Source organism: Humulus lupulus, chromosome 2, assembly GCF_963169125.1.
Source record: "Humulus lupulus chromosome 2, drHumLupu1.1, whole genome shotgun sequence".
In the NCBI taxonomy this organism is placed as follows: Eukaryota; Viridiplantae; Streptophyta; class Magnoliopsida; order Rosales; family Cannabaceae; genus Humulus; species Humulus lupulus.
In genome coordinates, this window is record NC_084794.1 from 260,638,276 (window position 1) to 260,659,392 (window position 21,117).

General features: G+C 35.8%; 1 protein-coding gene across 1 annotated transcript; it reads right to left on the reverse strand.

Annotated features, from left to right (window-relative positions):
* Nucleotides 1-262: 262 nt before the first annotated feature.
* On the reverse strand, nucleotides 263-20,906 carry LOC133815429 (proline-rich receptor-like protein kinase PERK8). The gene is made up of 3 exons (XM_062248271.1): nucleotides 20,501-20,906; nucleotides 375-814; nucleotides 263-289 (listed from the first exon to the last, which is right to left on the reverse strand). The coding sequence occupies exons 1-3, from the start codon at nucleotides 20,904-20,906 to the stop codon at nucleotides 263-265; spliced, it is 873 nt and encodes a 290-aa protein (XP_062104255.1).
* Between the last annotated feature and the right edge of the window lie 211 nt (nucleotides 20,907-21,117).

The following is a 21,117-nucleotide window of genomic DNA, read 5'->3' on the forward strand; positions in this document are numbered from 1 at the left end:
TCTCCTTAGTTTCGATGGCTTTGATCAACGTAGCCTGGTGCTGTTTCAGCTCTTCGGCCAGTTTGGTCTTCTGTTCGAGCAGCTCAACATTTTTTTTCTTGGCTGCCTTAAGCTGCTCGGTGTATTTTTCTTCAGTCATCTTAAGCTCCTTAGCGTGTCTGTCCTCGGATGCTTTAAGCTCATCAACGTGTCTGTCCTCGGACGCTTTAAGCTGCTCGCCAAGTCTCTTCTCATATTGAGTAGTCAGGGCTCCCGAGCGGCGCTAGCTAGCACTCATGGTTAGAACTCCCTGCGATTAGAGATAAGATAAAGCTGTTAGTGGAAATAAAATGACAAGATAAACAAATAAAGCTCATCAAAAAATGGCAACTTACTCTGAGCACTTCATTCAGCGCACGGTTAATGATCTGGTTGATCTTCATGGAGTCGGTACCGATGATAGCCTCTCGGCTGCGTCGGTGCCTCGATAGCTTAATCATCCTATCTTTGGCCGAACTAAGCACAATGTTCGTCAAAGCATCTCCTGTTTGATCAGGAGGTGTCTGGTCAGCAGGAGCTGGAGGAGGTTGGTTAAGAGGCGTTGGAGGACATGTCTGGTTGACAAGGGTTGGGGGAGACGTCTGGTCGATGGGAGCTGGAGGAGGCATTGTTTCCTTGGAGGGAACTGGTATTGGAGGATCCGCGGTCTGAGTCTTTTTTTTCGGAGGGTTGCTGCTGCTCACTCCGCGATGTTGCCTGCTCCCCTTTTTCTTTCTCGAAGGAGCGGCGGGTTCAGGTTCGCTATACAGGTCGAATAGATCTTCAGCTGACATGACTACAAAATAGAAGCGAACAGTCAGACAATATAGATGAAGATACCTACTAGATCAAGGAAATAAGATCAAAGAAATTACAAGTAAAATACTCGAGCTACAACTACTGGTCGCTACATTATTTATTGTACTACTGCTACACTCACTCACTGCCTTGAAGAAGTCTGAATTTAAATTAGGTGTGTATTTAAAGTTGTCGTCCCCGTCAAATAAATGACAGGGAATGGGCAAACTATCTAAGAGTGAGAAGTCAGTACTGTTCTCATCTGAAGATTCAAGAATAGGCTCAGGGTGTTAAACCTTTTGCTTGCCCTTTCCTGGTGGAGTAGGGGCAACAGCTGCTCGTGGGGTGCCGGAGGGTTCCCTGATGGTCACTCTCGTTGTCCTCCTCCTCGGAGGTTGTGACACATCTTGGTGCTGCTCGGGAACTTCTCCACCGGTAGCGCTTCCCGCAGTTGATTCCCTCACATCCTGGTGAGGTGCCAAAAGGCTAACTAGCCTTAGATTATTCTCCGTGACTAGCTCTTTGACGCTTTTTCTATATCGGTCATGCTGGTTAAGGATGCTGCTCGTATCTCCATTTCTAGAGTAGGAGCTGGTCGACGCCATGGACCTGAATGACACCAAAGTTCTAAGGAATGTGTAGAAAAGCTAAAGGAAATTAAGCAACTAGTGAATAAACAATTTACCTCCTTCAGTAAAGGCCAGATTGTTGGGGACCAGGTCCGGTGTTAAAAGTACTCCTGGAAGTACTTTCCCACGTTGGACTTGTGGGTGATCTCACTCAGGAAAGTGCGAGCAGATTCCTGGTGGTAAAAGTGGAAGAACCCCGTGTTGTTGTGATTGGGGTTGGACTTGAGGTCAAACAAATAATTGATCTCGTGTGGCATAGGAAAAGGCCACTTCTTATGGCTATACAGGATATAGAAAGCAGAGAGCACTCTATATCCATTTGGGGTGATTTGGAAGGGAGCGACCTCAAAATAGTTGGCCACCCCCTGGAAAAACGGATGAAGAGGCAAGGTTGCCCCTACCTCAATGTGATATCTCGACCAGGCGTTGAAGGCGCCCCCAGGCAGGTTTGCCTGCTGGTCAATTGTAGGCTCGATTAGGGTTATCCCATGAAGTCTGTACTTCTTGAGATAATTCCCTACCATCCTAGTTGTAATGTTGCTAGGAGGTACTACGTACCATTCAACCTTAGGTCGAAGGAAGTCCTGAGGTTGGGCTTTTATTTGGATATCTGGCTGGGAAGTGTTTTCAAGTTGAGGGATGGTCAAAGGATTTTCATCCCGAGGAGCAGGCTGTTTGGCAGGAGGAGTGGTTTTTTTCTTTTTCTTTTGAGCAATGGATTTTACGTGACCCATGTTGGCTGGGTTGGTGAAATATCTATTTGAAGGGTTATGAGAAAAAGGAATTTCCGGGATTAGCAACGACAGCTGTTCTTGATCTTAGAGTAACGGCGTGAGCAAGTCATCGTCGATCGGCCTCTCACCTCCCTACGAGTCATGCATGAAAATTTGCGAACAGAGAAGGGGAGATGAGAATCTAAGGCCAAAAGACCAAGAAAGTGGAAAAGTTGGAATAACGTTGCTCGTGTATAAAAGTTAAGCTTTTATACGACCAGCAACATTCTAACAAAAACACTAAATTCTACGCGAACAGTTTGGAAAATGGATTAAAAAGCAGAAGTGAAAAGTTTTTCAGAAAAAACTTTTCGACTCTGAGAAAGAGCAGGAAAACCCCAGTTTTTTCTACCTGCTTAAAAATCGAATTTGTACTTCGATTTTACGCCCTAAATCAATAAAACTATCTCCCAAACTGATTCCTAAGCCTCATGTAGTGTTTTTTCCTTATCCTATCATGCTCAGACCTACGTGCCCATTCACCCCAAATAAGTTTTTCAAGAACATTCAGGAACTCAAATTCTGAAACAAACCAGAAACTAAATATTGCATGGCATCTCAACGATGGAGAAGTTCGAGAAACTTACTTGGATAAAGATTAGCGCAAACTTCTGAGACGATGAATGGTTGGGCAGAAACTCCGTGGATCATTGGGATCGTTTGGGTCTTTTGGGTTCTGTTCTTCAGTGTTCTTGAGAAAAAGATAAAAAGTAAAAGGAAAAAGGTAAATATGAAGGGTTATATATATTGGTCGAAGCACGGGTACAAAGATAATCATGAGGGATTATTTTTCGAGGCATGGAAAAGTGTAATAGCCGTCAAATCACTTTTTGGGAAACTACAAAAGTATGATTGGTTGCCTTTTTTGAGAAGGCATGAACGGCTCTAACAGATTTGACAAGACATACGAAAGGTCTGTTGATTAAGTTTACTTTATGCTGGTCACAGTAAAATAAACTTGGGGGGCAAATGTTTACCCAAAAATAGCCCCTGATGACGTGGCAAGATTTGTTCACACGTGGCATGCACATGACGACTTTCAGTGAGTGTATCCTGCTTGGCCATTGACCAGAAAATTATCGGTTTATCAAGCATCATACTTACATATGACCAGCCATGTCGCATACATTCATTTATTTCCTTTATTTATGCAATTATGTAATTATACATTGATTGTAATTTCTATTATTACCTAGATACGCAAGTCTTAATTGTAATTAAGGCTCATTGGCCCATGTAACCTTCTTGAGCCTATAAATACGAATCAAAAGGCTCAAGGGAGGGGACTTTTTGGATATTTGAATCCTGAGAGAAAATTATAGTGTGATTATTCACCGAAGTTGTAATTCTCTCAAGGCTTGTGAAACTCGTGAACCCTAGTTCATTGATCACAGTATTGGGACTCTACATCAATAAGAACACTAAGTGGACCTAGGTCATTACCATCCAATTGGGGCCGAACCACTATAAATCGTTTGTGTCGTTTACTTTTCCATTTGAATTTTTTCTTGTTTTCATCTCATTTTATATCGTTTATCTGACTCTGTGTCGTTGAGCAATTTGAGGGTCAACATATACATATACAATATATGTATATGTGGTACACGCATGGAACAATCATTGGACTGTGTCAGGCATGTACTGCTATTCCCTTTGTAGGGATTTTGCATTTTTCTTTTATTTAATTAAAATTAATCTCCCACAAAATAAGGTGTTAATCTTTTTAAGGAAAATATGACAACCATATTTCAAAATTTAAATTTTAAATTCAAAATTCAAATTGATGATCATTATTATCATCATCTTTTAAAATTAAATAAATCAAAAACTATTTTTGACTTACAATTTTATTTTCTCCCACTCAAATAAAATAATTAATTTTAAAAATTTATTTATTTATTTATTTATATATATGAAATTCGAAATTTACATATTTAAATTAATAAATATATTTTCAAAAATTCATAATTAATTATTCATCCTCACTATCATATAATTGCAAACTTGACCCAAAGAATAAAATTCTTCTCAAATTCCCAAATTACAGCTATACCATTGTATCAACTCTTACCTTGATATGGTGTTGATAAAGCCACCCTGGGAACCTATGGACCTATAATATCAAGCTCCAATAAATATTACATTATTAATCAAAGCTCTTTGATTAAATGATCATATTTATTAATCTCATGATTACTCCACTAAAAATATGAAATTGAACTCTTGATAATTATAAACATATATTTAATGAGTTCTTTATTAAAGAATAAAGTGTTCATTGATATAATCATTACATACTGTGTTAATCCTCTATTAATGGTTCATAATAAAAATGGAATAAAATTATCGTTTTATCCTTTTAGCTATATCTTGTTCCTAGAGTACCATTGACTTTACTAGTGAAGGTTGTGTCACAAAAAGTTTGCGTCGTGAGCGCTCATAACCTTTTCAGTTCCAAAAGTCAACCTAATAGGGAACCATTATTCAATCTATAAGAAGGTATAGATTCCATATCTGTTAAACTACGTCCCCAACCATATACATCATTGAGTCCCCAAAACAATTGTTCTTAGCTTGATCATTATGACAAACCTTAACGCATGAATCAAAGGACTAGATGACATATATATGAGTTCATAACAACCTTAGGGTTAAGATTATCGTGTATATGATCATCGTTTGATGTGTTTGATTATACTATGAAATGATGTTTAAACAAGTATTAACAAATCACATCTGGTACAGTTCTACATACTCTCAGCATGTAAAGTACCTCCACTAAAGTGTCCTACTACACTGGTAATCTGGATCTAGGTCACATGTATTCATAATACTAGTAGATCGTACTAGCAGTAATTAATGTAAAGATTCCATAACTTTATTTTACTGCGAACTATTTAAGTTTATTATCTTAATCTTGATCCTCCCATACCAATATGAGATTAATACCACATAGATAACTTTGGAATTTTTTGATATTCACTTAATATTATCATATAATATCAGACATAGTCTATATATATAATAATTCAATTCAATTATTTATTTCATTTAAAACATTTGTCAACTATAATTGCTTTAAGGGAACTATTCCCAACAATAGGCTGTTTCAATAGTTTCAAACTTCTTTCTGAGCACATCGCTCATACTTGCAAGCATATAACATTTGGCCTTATTGTTAGATAAGATCCAATCATCATACTTTTCTCTAGCAATTTTGGCAGTAGTGAGAGCAGGAACCTCAAGACATTCCTAATTTAGGAAAAACATGTGGTTTTCACATATCAAAACAATGTTCATGTTCGATTTCCATTTCATGAAGTTATCACTAGTCAATTTCTCATTAACAAGTAAAGCAGTTACAAGGTTTGGGTTGGACATATTGCTAAAAATTAAATAAATAAAATATAATGAATTAATGCATATAATAACTATCAATTTATATTTGGAATAGTAAACATGATGCATGAATGCAACACATAAAATAACACACAAAAAATAGTTACTAGTCCATGATACATTAAGTTGAAAATTAATGGACCAGCCTTGGGGTAGGTTAGAATAATCACACATTAATCTTGAGACAAGATCTCAACTCCATACGTGAAAAATTAAAAACTCATTTTTCTCTTTTGACTTATGAATTACCGTTAGTTTGGTCAAGATGCACTAGTCGTGCTCAAAAGCCTAGATACATCTTCGGAGTGTAACCCATTATTTTTCGATTAATGACCTAACTCAAGAGTGTGCCTTAGGGTTAGTCAAACTTGAAATACTTCACTGATCTTAGTCTCTTATGAGAAGTCAACCTTGAAATAAAATAAACATATTTAGAAGCATTTCCTTAGGGAGGCTGCAAACGGAGGCGACACGAGACCCTTCCTATGTCTCTCAGTGTTCAACCAATAATGGAGACCATGAGACTTATTGTCATAATTCCCTCTCCCACTCACTATTTGAAAATTTTTGTTTTTCTCAAAATCAACATTTTTCAATTTGGTTGTAAAAATAATTAAATTAATTTTACCAAATGATATTCTAATAAATATTAATCCAATTATGCAAAATAAATAATCGTGCCCTTGATTTTATTTTTCCTTTTAAAATAAAATACCATTTAATTTAATAAAACAATTTTATTAAATAAGAAAATAAACAACCTTAAATTCTTTTTACCATCTTAATTAATTAGGACTAAATTAATTATATAAGTTATCAAATAAAAATATATAATCAATCCTAAGCATGTTTCTAAAAAAATGCATGCTTAATATGTACTGTGTGGGTAATATGTATGACATGTTATAATGCATGATAAAGTATTAAAAGATTTAATCATGTTCAAGCAAATAAATAACATAAATAAATAAATGTCAGTTGGGTGCTTTGGGTATTTCTAGAAAATTACAACAGTTGCAAAAAAATACACAAAAATAATTAAACTAACAAAGGCCTAATGAAGAACAACTCCTTTGATCTTGGACCTTCTCTTTTAGTCTTTGGGCCATTACCATTTTAATTATCCATTATGAATTAAATAACCTTTTAATTATTTTAAACAACTTTAAAATAATCAAACGTTGGGTTTTAATACCCAACAAGTTATTAAGGCCCAATTGGAATTTGGACTCACCACAATTGATTCAAAAATTATAATTAAAACACTTTTAATTATATTGGGCTTAAGTGACCCAAATGGATAATCACACATCCATTAGGGTTTGCATGACACAAACCCTAATGGGTGTGTCAATGGTGGGCAGCGGCTGGTAGGTCGTGGGTGGCTGGCAAGGGCACGGCGTGATGTGGGGCGTGCAGTGCAACGGACTCGGCATGGATGCACAGGCAGTGTGGGGCTCATGGGTGCAGGGTGCAGGCTGGCGTGGGGTGCAGGCTCGGGGTTCGAGCCACAACGTAATTTTATCTAGAATTTTAAAAAAAAATACAAAATTCCTATGCCTCAAAATGGCTTATAATTTTTTTATATCTAAAAAATTTAAGAACTTTTCCTAACCCAAAAACACCATGAAAACCAACCCTTAGGATCATAAACAATTCATACATAAACATCCATCCATTGATATAGTACACATAATATAAAAAAATGCACATGATACTCACACAGTATTTAACATATGCAGGGATTAAAGATGGCTCTGGTACTAATTGTTAGGAACAATTCCTAGTGCGCAGTGGAAATTGCGGTAATGGTAGTATTCTATACAACAACAACAAAAAAGCATATAATCAACTTTATATGAGGATCCTTTAATGTGCATTATGTTAATCAATATAATATGTATATGAAAAAAAATATGAAATGATTTACCTCTTGTAGCCTATCAAGAATCCTTGAATCTTTTCGTAAATATTTCAATCTTCTTATCCTCGCTAGAGTACTCACACCTAGATCTTCCAAGATGTTCTCTACACCTCAAGATGTGGGTGGGCACATAGAGAACAAGAATTAATATTTGTGAATCAAAAGTATTCTCAACACATGAGATTCTTGATTATAAGCTAAAGAGAAAGATTTTTCTTTTTGTGTGAAAAATATGATCAGTTTTTCTTCTCTGTGAAAGTTCTTTTCCTATTTTCTATCATATAGAATATATAGACATAATAATAATAATAATAATAATAATAATAATAATAATAATAAAATTTATCATCTTTAATAATAAAATAAATGATTAAAGACAAAGTCTTACATTCCATTTTAAAACCCTTTTCAAAATATTTTATGAATTAATTAAATAAAATAAAAAACTAATAACTAATCACCATCAGTAGTGGTACAGGCATAGGTAGTCCAAGAAGCCCTATGCGTGTAGCACTTCCCTGAAAAATAGGATTTGATTTTTCATGCATTTTTATTTAAATTAATTAATAATTATTAATTTAAATAAGGTATCATCTTTTTAAGGAAAAGATAACAACTTAAATTTCAAAATTCAAAATTTGAATTTTCATTATCATCTTATTATTAATTAAATAAATATAATAATCAAAACAAATTTTGACTATTCATATTTATCATTTCTCACTTAAATAAAATAATTGAGTAAAATCAATTTCTTTTATTTCTACACAATTTTGAAAATTGCACTAAAGAAATAATAAATTGTGCAACTTTAATTTTCACATAATTGCATATTTATCCTGAAGAATAAATATTTTTTAAATAGTCCATTCACAGTTTGACCCTTGTATCAACTCTTACCTTGAATAGTGTTGATAGAGCCGCCCCGGGGACCTATGGACCAATAATTCCAAACTCCAATAAATAAAATATTACTAACCAAAAGTCTATGATTCAATAATCATATTTATTAATCTCATGATCACTCAACTATAAATATGAGACTGCACTCTTCATAGTTAAAGACATATTTTACCTAGTACTTTATTGTAACCATAAAGTGTCCATTGATATAATCATTACATACAAATTAATCATCTATTGATGATTCGTAATTAAGTGGGAATAAAATTATCGTTTTACCCTTTTAATTATATCTTGATTCCTAGTGTACCATTAACTTTACTAGTGAAGGTTAATTCATAATTTGATTATGAATTTGACATTAATAACATTTTCAGTTCCAAAAGCCAACCCAATAGGGAACCATCATTCAATCTATAAGAAGGTATAGATTCTATATCTGTTAAGCTATGTCCCCAGCCATATACATCATTGAGTCCCCAAAACAATAGTTATTAGCCTGAACATTCTGAAAAACCATAATGCATGAATTAAATGATCAAATGACATATATAGGAGTTCATAATAACTTCAGGATTAAGATCAGTTTGTATATGATCATGAGTTGATGTGTTTTGCAATACTACAAAACTGTATTAAAATAAGTATTATTAAATCACATCTTGTCTAGTTCTACATACTCTCTGTATGCAAAGTACCTCCACTAAAGTGTCCTACTACACTAGTAACCTGGATCTAGGTCACATGTATTCATAATACTAGTGGACCGTACTAGCAGTAATTAATCTAAAGGTTCAACAACTTTATTTTACTGCGAACTATCTAAGTTCATTATCTCAATCTCGATCCTTTCATACCAATATGAGATTGAGACCACATAGATGAACTTGGGAATTTTCTGATATTTACTTAATATTATTTACAATAATATAGTACATAAGCTACATATATACAATAATTCAATTCATTCGTTTATTTCATTAAAACCATTGTCAACTAAAAAAATTTTGAGGGCACAATTCCCAACACTTAAGCCTAAGGATTTCGTAACTAATCGAAAATTCTACAAAAAATTTTCACAACATTTTTCAAAATGCTGAAAGTTGCATTTTTTCCTCCAAATGACTTGTTTAAAAGCTCTATTCCTATTGGTTGAGCCTAATGATGGTGCCTACACTATAAATATGGGTTATTAGAGTTTAAAAGTCTTGATTACACTTTTCAACTCTCTATCTAACCTCTTTTTTTCTAGCTTGCAAAGATCATAAGTTTTCTCCAAGAAACTCATCAAGAATTGCTTGACTTGGTGAGTTTCAAAAGCTTTTTCAACCCCAAATCTCATTCTATCTTGGTAAAGCTTCAAGAAACAAAGGGAAGGCTTAGAATATAGATTTTGGACAGCAACACTCCTCATGTATAAGCCTTTAGATGTTCCCCAAGTTTGAAGTTTCAATTGTTCAAAAACAAAGGTTGTATTTCTCTAAACTCTAATTATTCTAGATAGACTACTTTGATTTCGTTTCAGGGTTTCCCATTATATTTTGTGTTCAACCATTTGATAGTTTTATAATATTTCATGTGAGGATTCCATTTATCTAGGAAGTGTAATTTCACTCTCCATTTTACATCATTTTCTAGTTTTTCATTAATTTTTGAATTTTCAAGATTTGCCTTCATACTATGCATATGATTATTGATTAGTCTCTAAAGTTTGTATTATTGAGATTATTCATGTTATTAATTGTTGATTTAGAAAGTGAAAAGCCATAAATTCTCAACAATCAAAATCTCTATTTCTAATTACTTTCTTTTTGTTTTTTGCATAATCAACATTGATGAAAATTTGTTCATCTTTTAAGATAGAAATGTAGAAAGAGATCTGGTTTGTGTAAAAGAAAAATGAATGAATTTCTCAGAGTAAAATCTCTTGAGAGTAATACCGCTCTTATTTATAGAGAATTGATTTCAATACATCTAACATAATCATAACTAACTACTTCCACAATCTCAAGGAAGCTTTTAGAACAACTTTGTAAAAGTCCTAACAACCTTCCAACTCAATGAGAGTTTGTTGAGAATTTCCTAACAGTGTCTCAACATTCCCCCTCAAGTGAAAAGGGAAAATCACCACTTGAAGCTTGTGTCTAAACCAGAGGAATCGCTCAACAAATAGCTCCTTTGTATGAACATCGACAATCTGCTCAAATGTGGGCACAGAACGAATATCTATAGGTTTTTGATGAACCATATCTTGAATGAAATGCACATCAATTTTGATGTGTTTCATCCTTTCATGGTGAATATAATTTGCTGTTGGGGGAGAGTGAGACAACACCACCTCAAAAAATAGAATCTATACAAAAAATGGATTGACAGAGACTTAAAAAAGATTGAGAAAGAACTTTCAAACCCAAGTAGATCAATAATGTTCTTCAACTTTGATGAAGCTTCAAAACCCTAGGTAAAACCACCACTTTGAGCAAATCCTTTGAGAAAACCAAAAATACAACACCAAGGCTTATACATGTTGCAAAACTCCGTCCTAATACTCTATTTCTTAGCCACCATGGATGCTTGAAGCCATCTCTTGAGGAAATGATGATTAAGATTTAACAAGCCTTCAACTCTCAAAGTCAAGCACTTTCTTTGAGAGTTCTTGGAGAAAAACTAGAGATTCTTGGAGCTAGAGAGAGAGAGGGGGGGGGGGGGTAGAGAGTGATCAAGTCTTCCAAAACACTATTTTGACCCTTATATAGAGTAGGCACCATCATTAGGTCTAACCAATAGGACTAGACTTGAAAAACACGTTATTATGAGCATTTTACGTAATTTCACATATTACAGTAGGTGATACGTCGCCTGCAAGCAGGCGATGCATCGCCTGTTAGGGTTTCTTGAAACCCTAGACATCAGGCGATGCCTCACCACTTGGGTGGCGACGTATCACCACCCTCTCTAATTTGGGACTCTTCCAAAGGTCCTAAAAATGTTCTAAATCCTACCAAACTTTTTGGGAACCCTTAGATACTCTCATGCATCACTTTGGACCCAAAATTGCATTTTATAAGTGCCTACAATTGAAGCTCAAATTTCACATCTTCACTATGTAAATTTTACTAAGTGTTTATACCTTGCTTGCATTTTAACACTTATCATTTTTATTTAACTAATCATAACAATCCCCCTCTTGGTTAAATACAAGCCTCATTCTCTAGCTTAAAAAAAATTTGGTGCATAAAATAAAGTGCATTTTGGTTTTAACTTTACCTTAGTGAAAATATCACAAAGTCTTATCAAAATTATTAGTTGCTTAAAGCTTGAATCAAGTATTCCACATGATAAAACTGGTGATACCTCACACACCTCCACCACATCTTTTGTTTTTTCCACTTTCTCGCTTAGCACTATCATGGACATGTGCTCATCTCTTCATGAACTTTCCGGGGAGAAACTTCAACTCCCATGAGAGGCGACACCACTTCTAATTCCACATAGGTGAAGTTCTTACAACATCATTGCTACCTTTATAGACGCTTGTTACACTCAACTAAGCTTCATTAAAATCCCTAGGCTTAACCCTAACTCGGTAGCAACCAACACTAAACATCTCAAACGATTGTCATTATAAATTTTAGTGTTGAAACTATTCACTTATCAATGACTTGTTCTTACCCATTGAACTCTTTCTGAGAGGGCATTGAGGATGTGGCCCCTACATATCAATTCATCTTCTTCACGCTTCTTCCTTTCTTTGACAACTTCTTGAGTATCATCTTCCTTGGGGTCTTCTAAGGATTTTAGGTCTTTATCCAAGACATAGAACACTTTCAAAGTAGTGAGAAATAATCTAATCTTGTCTTGCCAATGAACAAAGTTAGTCCCATCAAACCTATCCAATCTAACAAAATCTTGAGTAATGAATTTCAATACTGAAAGAAAGTTAAATTCTTCCATGATATGTTATCTCAGATTATAGAGTATTAGAATGTTGGAGGGGAGTGAGATAACATCACCTCAAAAAATAGAATCTACACAAAAAATGGATTGATAGAGACTTAAAAAAGATTGAGAAAAAACTTGCAAACCCAAGTAGATCAATGGTGTTCTTTAACTTTGATGAAGCTTCAAAAACCCTAAGTAAAACCACCACTTTGAGCAAATCCTTTGAGCAAACCAAAAACACAACACCAAGGATTATACACGTTGCAAAACACTGTCCTGATACTCTATTTCCTAGCCAGTATGGATGCTTGAGGGCTTCTCTTGAGGAAATGAGGATTGAGATTTAACAAGCTTTCAACTCTCAAAGTCAAGCACTTTCTTTGAGAGTTATTGGAGAAAAACTAGAGATTCTTGGAGCTAGGGAGAGAGAGATTGGAGAGAGTGATCAAGTCTTCCAAAATACTATTTTGACCTTTATATAGAGTAGGCACTGTCATTAGGTCTAACCAATAGGATTAGACTTGAAAAACACATCATTATGAGCATTTTACGTAATTTTACGTACTACAGTAGGCGATACGTCGCGTGCAAGCAGGTGATGCATCTCCTATTAGGGTTTCTTGAAACCCTAGGCATCGGGTGATGCCTTGCCACTTTGGTGGTGGCGTATCGCCACCCTCTCTGATTTTAGACTCTTCCAAGGGTCCTAAAAATGCTTTAAATGCTACCAAAAATTTTGGGAACCCTTAAATACTCTCATGCATCATTTTAGACCCAAAATTGCATTTTATAAGTGCCTGCAATTGAAGCTCAAATTTCACATTTTCACTATGTGAATTAACAAGGTGTTTATACCTTGCTTATATTTTAACACTTATCATTTGTATTTAACCAATCATAACTTTTGCAGCAAAAGAAGCTGCTCCTAGATTATCACACCAGATTATTGGTGTACTCTGAACAGGAACACACATTTCATTGAGCAAAGCCTTCAACAAAGACAACTCTTCAGAAACTTGAGCAAGTGCCATGTACTCTGACTCTGACTTTGTGCTTGAGCGTGCAACAATCGTCTACTTCTTGGAGCTCCAGGACACAAGACAGGGTCCAAGATACACACAATAAGCTCATGTGGATCGCCTATCATTTGGGCAGCTAGCCCAATAGGCATCAGAGAAACCTTGTAAATTCAGTGTCATGGCTGAGCTAGTCTTGAAGCTAACTCCAAGTGTTGTCACAGCTTTTAGGTACATCAAAACTCGTTTACAAGCTTGCCAATGTGAAGTAAAAGGAGCCTGTAAAAACTGGCTGAGCTTGGACACAATATAAGGGATATCGGGTTATGTAATGGTGATATATTGCAGTGCACTAATCTTGCTGCGATATAGACTAGGATCAGCCATTGGTTCCCTCTCACTGCGAGACAAAGTTTGACGAGGAGTCGATGGTGTTGAGCATCCTTTTGCACCTTCCATTTTTAGTTTGAGAAGCAAGTTAGCAATATACTTTGTTTGAGACACGTAAGTGGAGTCACAGTATGCTTCAATCCCAAGAAAATAGTGCAAAGAGTCGAGTTTTTTAAGGGCAAAAGCACCATTCAGATCCATCTCTAACTTTGAAATAAGAGAGGAGCTAATTCCTGTAAGAAGAATATCATCGACATAGACTAGTAGCAGTAGGAGTTGTGAGTGTTTATGGTAAATAAATAATGAGACATTAGCTTTATATTGAACAAACTGTTGGGGTTTTATGCCTTATGTAAAACCAATTTTCTATTCACCCTCATTTCATTATCAATAAAGAATAGAAATACATTTTTACTTGTCAATCACATTGCCCACTTGTTTATTTACATGACTATTTATTTAATATGAACATCTATTAAATCCTGAACATATGGATAATCACAGTTATAGTGACTTGGTCACAGTGGATTATAATTATGGCTATATGTTCTAAAGCATTAGTCCTAAGATTAAGTTAGTGCACAGAATTTACACTGACTTGTTAATCTACTTACACAATCTGGTGTGATGTCCTATCCAAGACATTGACCAAGTAGAAAGATCAGATGTATTTTGTTACATCAGACTGGACCAAATTGGTTGTAGACAGATAAGTAAAGTACAATTATTATCTAATCTAGTCATATCATAGAGTTGACCATAAGTCAATTCAATCCCAATTCTGAGTGATTAATATTCCATTGATTATGTTATTCAAGTTCCTAGATTTGTTTGTTTCCAGCTTACCCTAAGGACTACCCCATACTTACATATTGAGGACTTGATAGTATAATTGAGTGGGAGTATTTATCATAGATATGAAATCTATAGCTTCTATCTAAGAAGTGAAATGATGATTTCATTATAGCTTAGTTCAATCGTTAAATGATAGAGATCTCATTTCTGTAATTAAGTTTACGAAATACCATTTATAAGGAACATAATGGTATTTAAGGATAAAATACAAATGAGGGGTAAGATGGTAATTAGCAATTGTCTCATTAGTAGATTATCAATAGAGGGTTGAATGACGGTAATAGTTGTAACAATTGATAACATATTTATATTTGGTGTAAAACGTTCTATGAATTCAAGAGTGCAATTTCGAGTCTATAGTGGAGTCACAAGGAATTAATAAGGTAGTGAAATTATTCGTAAATTAATTCACGGTAACTTATCGGAGCTTGATTTCATGGATCCATGATCCCCACATCACCTTTGAGTAAATTATCTAGAATTTCTCAATTAATTAATTTAATTATCAATTAGGATTTTTAAAGTTGACTAGGTTAATTTTGGAAAATTTACAGAGAAGTGATTTAGAGAATACAAGAGAATATTAGACATATTTATTAATAATGAAAATTTTATATTAATATTAATAAATAATGTTAAATCAAGTTTCAAATAATAAATAGTTAATTTAAATAAGGATTTAATTAATTAAATATATAAATAAAAAGGTCTTAAATTTGAGTCCATTGGACCTTAAATTTAAGACACATATTATGAGCCCAACCTATATGGTGTGGGCCAGCCATGATAGGGTTTTATTTATATTTTATTTTTTAATTAGTTTAATTAAGAAAATAAGCTCATGGATGTGTCTATAAATAGAGTGTTATAGCTAGGGTTTTCAGATGATAGTTGACAGAGAACAAGTTTTGGTTGATCAAAAGGCATGGTGAGGAAGACTGTGTTGCTGATCCAGTTCAAGTTCTTGATTATACCATGCTACTACCAGGATTAAAGGGTTAGAGAACCTGGAGGAAGGAGTTGTTCCAATTTTGCTACATAATGTAAGTTTCGAATTGTTATTAGATATGAAAAAAGCCCCACATGGAAAATATATAGTTATAACAATATCCTTATAAAGGAAAGGATTAGTCCACTTGATACCAATTGGTTTTAAGATGGAACCCCAATCCTAGTCATAGTGGCATTTCCCCTCTCAAATTGTAATATGGTATCAGAGCCAGGTTCGACTTCCGCTGCACTCCACTCTTGACCTCGGTTTGGGACCTTTCCAATGTATGTCGTTTCGTGTTGGATTTCATGACCTGTTTCAGATGACGTGTATACTCACAAATTTCCTGACCAACATTGTGATGTCTTATATTCCCATAAATTTTTCCTTGTGGCATTTTATCAAATATTCACATTCAATCATGTTGTATCTAAGGTCATTCATAATGTCTACACTTTTAGGCACAAACGTGAGGGGCGTATTAGATATGAAAAAAGTCCCACATGAAAAATATATAGGAACAACAATATCCTTATAAAGGAAAGGGTTATTACAACTTGAGGGGGGAAAGGCCACTAAGACCAATTGGTTTTAAGATGGAACCCCAATCCTAGTCCTAGTGGTCTTTCCCCCTCAAGTTGTAATAACCCTTTCCTTTATAAGGATATTGTTGTTCCTATATATTTTCCAAGTGGGACTTTTTTCATATATAATAATTACTTTACTCTGTATTTGTATCAATTTCATAGGAGCATGTTCTAGGAATTTTCATGTTTTTTTTATAATATGTGATTACATGAAATTAAACAAATCTTGTAATGTGTATTACCTACACAAAGTCCCAAGTGCTCAAAGCAGATCTAAGCCTTTCAAACCAAGCTCTTGATGCTTATTTAAGGCCATAGAGTGTTGTATTTAGTATGCACAAGTGAGTAGGATGAGTTGGATCAAAAAAACCTTGGGATTGTGTCATATAGACCGTTTCTTCAAGCACTCAATTGAGAAACGCATTATTCATGTCGAGTTGCTGAATATCCCAGCCATGATGCACAACCACTGTAATAATTGTTCAAATAGTCGCTGATTTGATGATAGGGCTAAATGTATCACAGTAGTCTATGCCGGGAGTTTTATTAAAGCCTTTGGCGACAAGTCTCGCTTTGTGTTGCTGTATTGTTATTGTTATTAAATTAGAAAAATAACAAAATACGCAGCGGAAGGTAAGAGAGGGGATTTTAAAAAAATATTAATACCAGCTAGGATCATACAAATATATATACATACAAGGATATAGGAATTATCTCTCGTAGCCTATCAAGTGTCCTTGAGTCTTTTAGTAAAAATCAATAATCTTCCTATCCTTATAAAAGTCACACCTTAGCATTCCAAGTCGTTCCTCTAACACACAAAGACGTGTATGGGCACGTAGGAATCACAAGTTGATATTAGGCTCTCTATATGTTCTCAACACATGAGATCTAGAGAGATTTGAGAAGAGATGGGGTTATGGAAACTTCTAGAATTTCTGGTATAGAAAATTATATCGTTTTTTTAGAGTCTAATAACCTCGAAAAAATTGACTTAGAAAAGAATCGCTTCTTTTCAGGTTTATAAAGATAATTAAAACTATTTTTAATATTCTTTGTTTAATTAAATTAAAATTGATCAGTTATAACCAATTAATTATTTAATTAAAATCATATTTAAAAAGGAATAATTAAATAAACAAATTAATTTGAAATTCAAAATTCAAATCCCAGGGATGTGGCACAGTGTGTGGCACCACTCACTATTTGGCACAGTGAGTGGCGTGTGCCACATTACGCTATCCCCGATTTTCTCATTTGTTTATTTAATTAATTTTAAGACAACATATTTATTCCCAAAAATAAATATCAGTTAATTCAAAATTAACGTTATCTTAAAAACTATTACTTTTTAAATAATTATCTTATAATAAGATAATAATTAAATTCTCCCAAATATTAATCCAAACATGATTAATATTTATTTTAACTAATATAATGTTTTTCAAATACAAACTAATTAGTTAATTAATTAATTAATTTAGAATTAATCAATTGCCCACAATTATCACATAATTATTTCCTTGCCTTGGAAAATTAATTCATTTGCAATTTAGTCATTTTCTCTATTAATCTTCCTGGTGACATCTTTACCCTTAACAATGTAGGATAGAGACGACCTGAGAACCATGGACCTATAATATGAAGTTCCAATAAACAAAATTATTAATTAAACTCTTTAACTCAATAATCTTATTTATTAATTAATTCTATTTACAGAGTTTTCTCTTGTAGCCCATTGATATAATTAATAGATGTAGTTATGTCCTCTACTTTTTGGTTCGTTAATTAGAGCTGGTCAAGATTACTGTTTTACCCTTCTAATTACCTCTTGTTACTTAAGTACCATTAATTCAGTAGCGAATGATTAATCCATAATCATATTATAGATTTGAGCTAATTAACTATTCAGTTCCAGAATTAACCCTTGAGGGAACCAATATTCGATTTGTTAGGTGTTGACGGTGAGAACTCGTCAACTAAGTTGAGTTGGAAAAAATTATATAGTAAAGATAACCAATGAAAAAGCTGTAAAAACTTAAGCAATAACTCAAGAACAATGGCAAAACAACAATGGAGAAATCAGTATTTCATTCATTCTCAAGCACTTGCTATAGTAAAATTTCCAACCCCCCTTCAGGTGGGGTTAGAGTTCATTTTATAGTAGGCTCTAATGGCCTTGGGTACATGGTGGTCCTGGGGACCAAGTGGTACATAAGTACTCTGTCAAGAGAGTGGCTTCAGAGGTTGTGGTCGTACATCCAGTACAGGGGCAGGTGTCAGGAGGATGCCTCCACTACTTGTCCGTACCCATGTCTGATGAGTGGTCACAGGCATAGTGGCGCAGGTGGTAGTGGTGTCGACTCTGACTCCTGGCCGTAGAAGTACGGGCCATCACTCTTATTCCAACACTCCCACTCTCCCACTGGTACAGGTGTCCGTACTCAACATACAATGTCTTAACGGCCGTACTCAGTACTAGATCGTACAAGTATGATCCATTCGACTCGTACTGGAGCCTCTCAACATTGGGGTCTCAAGGTGTAAGGAATGGGACCCTTGGTGCGTGTAATGGTCATGGCGTGAGGTGGGGGTCTCGGGTCCTTGGAACGAGATGCCTGAAGCACCCCGAGGTCACCCACGAGCCTAGGCGATAGGCATGTGGCCTTGACGGATGTCTAAGGATGCATGGCGAGACGTCTTCCTTGCGACCCCCTTGATGGTGCGGCTCCCTTGGTGCATGGCTTCACTCGCATGGCCACAAGGTGGCGTGGCTCCTATTCCTTCGCGAGGCCCCCTTGGAAGGCCTATTGATGACGTGGCTCCCTAGCTGCTCACGAGGCCCTCCTCGTCTCGTGTGGCCATATGATGGTGTGGTTCGCTCGGGGCGCGAGGTCGAACGTCTGCTGAGGTGCGAGGCTACGGTGCCGGGGCACGACGCCGAGGGTGCTCCAGCGAGGCCACGCGGGCTTGGACGCAAGGCGGGGGCTCGCTCGGACGCGAGGCGGGGCGCGCATCAGGGGCCTCGCTTGGACGCCAGGCGGGGCGCACATCAGGAGCCTCGCTCGGACACGAGGCGGGGCGCACATCAGGAGGAGGTGGGGCATCGCTCGGATGCGAGGCCGAGGCTACTTCGGACGCGAGGCCACGTGAGGCCGATGCTGCTGGGGTGTGAGCTTGGGCACGCGGGGCTATCTCGCGGGGCTTGGTTCTGAGCATGCGAGGCCTGCCAACAAGACCTCCCCCGGGTCACACGAGGCTCCCTTATGCGTCACGCACCTAGGCATGGGAGGTCACCTCGCGGGGCACAGTCTTAGGCATGCGAGGCCGTTGTGAGAGGATCGCGCCCTGAGCGTCTCGTGGCTCAAGCACGCATGTAGGCCTTTAAGGGACCTCACCACATGACTTGGTTCTTTTATGGGCGCGAAATACTGAGCGTCTACATTAGGAAAGCATGAATTCCATTATTGTAAAATCATGTTCCCAACCATTCATGATATTGAATCTCCAAAACAAAAGTCACTAGCCTCATTATTTCAAGAGACCTTAACAAATCAATAAAAAGATTCAATAAACAGAAACAAGAGTTCATGATTACTCAAGATTTATACTGATCATCTATTATGATATGAATTAAATCGTTATGGCAAGCGGTAAGTTTATAAAGATAATTAATTCACATTGGTCCTGTCATATATAACCACTATTATATACAACACCCTTACCAAGATGTCTATCCACATCAGTATTCCAAATCTAGATTGCTTGCATCACACATGCTTAGTAAATACTACTAGCAACCATTCATTAAAGATTCCTTATTTTAATATATTGTCGACTATTTTATTCATTATATATGATCTTAATTCTCTCATACTAATACAAGATCATATTCTCATAAATGAATATGGAATATTCTTATATTTATACAAATTATTTAATCAATAATTATAACATTCAAATATAATAAAATTTTACTTTTATTTAAAGGAATAAAATGTCTTTTCACATGATTTTAAGGCATAAACCCTAACAATTGTACCGCATGGATTAAAATTTAGTTTAAAGACCCATTTTTTGCCTACAACATGATTAGATGAGTCGAGAGGAACTAAATCCCAAGTATGATTAGAAATAAGTGTACTATACTCAAGTTGAATAGCATGACACCATTCTTTGCTTGTAAAAGCTTGGGAAAGAGAAGTAGGTTCTCTCGGACCACTGTCAATAAGAAAATGATATGGGTGGCTGTGAAAGCTTTTGGCTGAGCAATACCAGACTTGATTTGTGTACTAATAGCATGAGTAAAAGCTACAACAGGTCGATAATGAGCAGGGACAACAAGAGGTGCTGCAATGGTTGCGGCTGAGATATTGTTGTAATGTGTCATTGTAGGTAGAGAGTCAAGATCAGTATCTAAAGGTTGTGGAGGTAAGGCATAAGTTTTAGTAAGATAGGGCTCTTGTCCAACCACAACTGGGGCAGAAGATGATGAAGAGGGCTCACTGGCATCACCAGGTCGAGTGGAGGTTGTAGTCGGCGTGGAAGAGTCAACTGGTTGATGGGGCTCTGGAGCTACATTACCATTGGGATTGAAAGGTGTAGTAAGACTAACTCCAGAAGAAGTAAGTGGAGTAAAGTGAATTAAAGAACCTGTAAAAGACTCTGAAAGGATAGACATAAGAGGTGAGGTGGAAAACAAGATAGAATATTGAAATTCCTCTTCATGAAAGACATAATTCTGAGTAATATAAACTCAGCCCGATGGGTGTAAGCATGCATAGCCTTTTTAGTCTGGGTTGTAGCCTATGAACAAGCATTTCTCTGTTCTAAAACTAAGTTTGTGAGTGTTATAAGGACGCAGATAAGGAAAGCAAGTTGACTTAAACTCT

Excerpts from the sequence above, each read along its gene's own strand:
- LOC133815429 (XM_062248271.1), bottom strand. The coding sequence starts at position 20,906 with ATGTCTATCCTTTCAGAGTCTTTTACAGGTTCTTTAATTCACTTTACT. Across the intron at positions 815-20,500 it reads TAGTACACAAATCAAGTCTG|TCATGTCAGCTGAAGATCTA; the intron begins GTATTGCTCAGC and ends TCTATTTTGTAG. Across the intron at positions 290-374 it reads CGCTGAATGAAGTGCTCAGA|GGAGTTCTAACCATGAGTGC; the intron begins GTAAGTTGCCAT and ends CTCTAATCGCAG.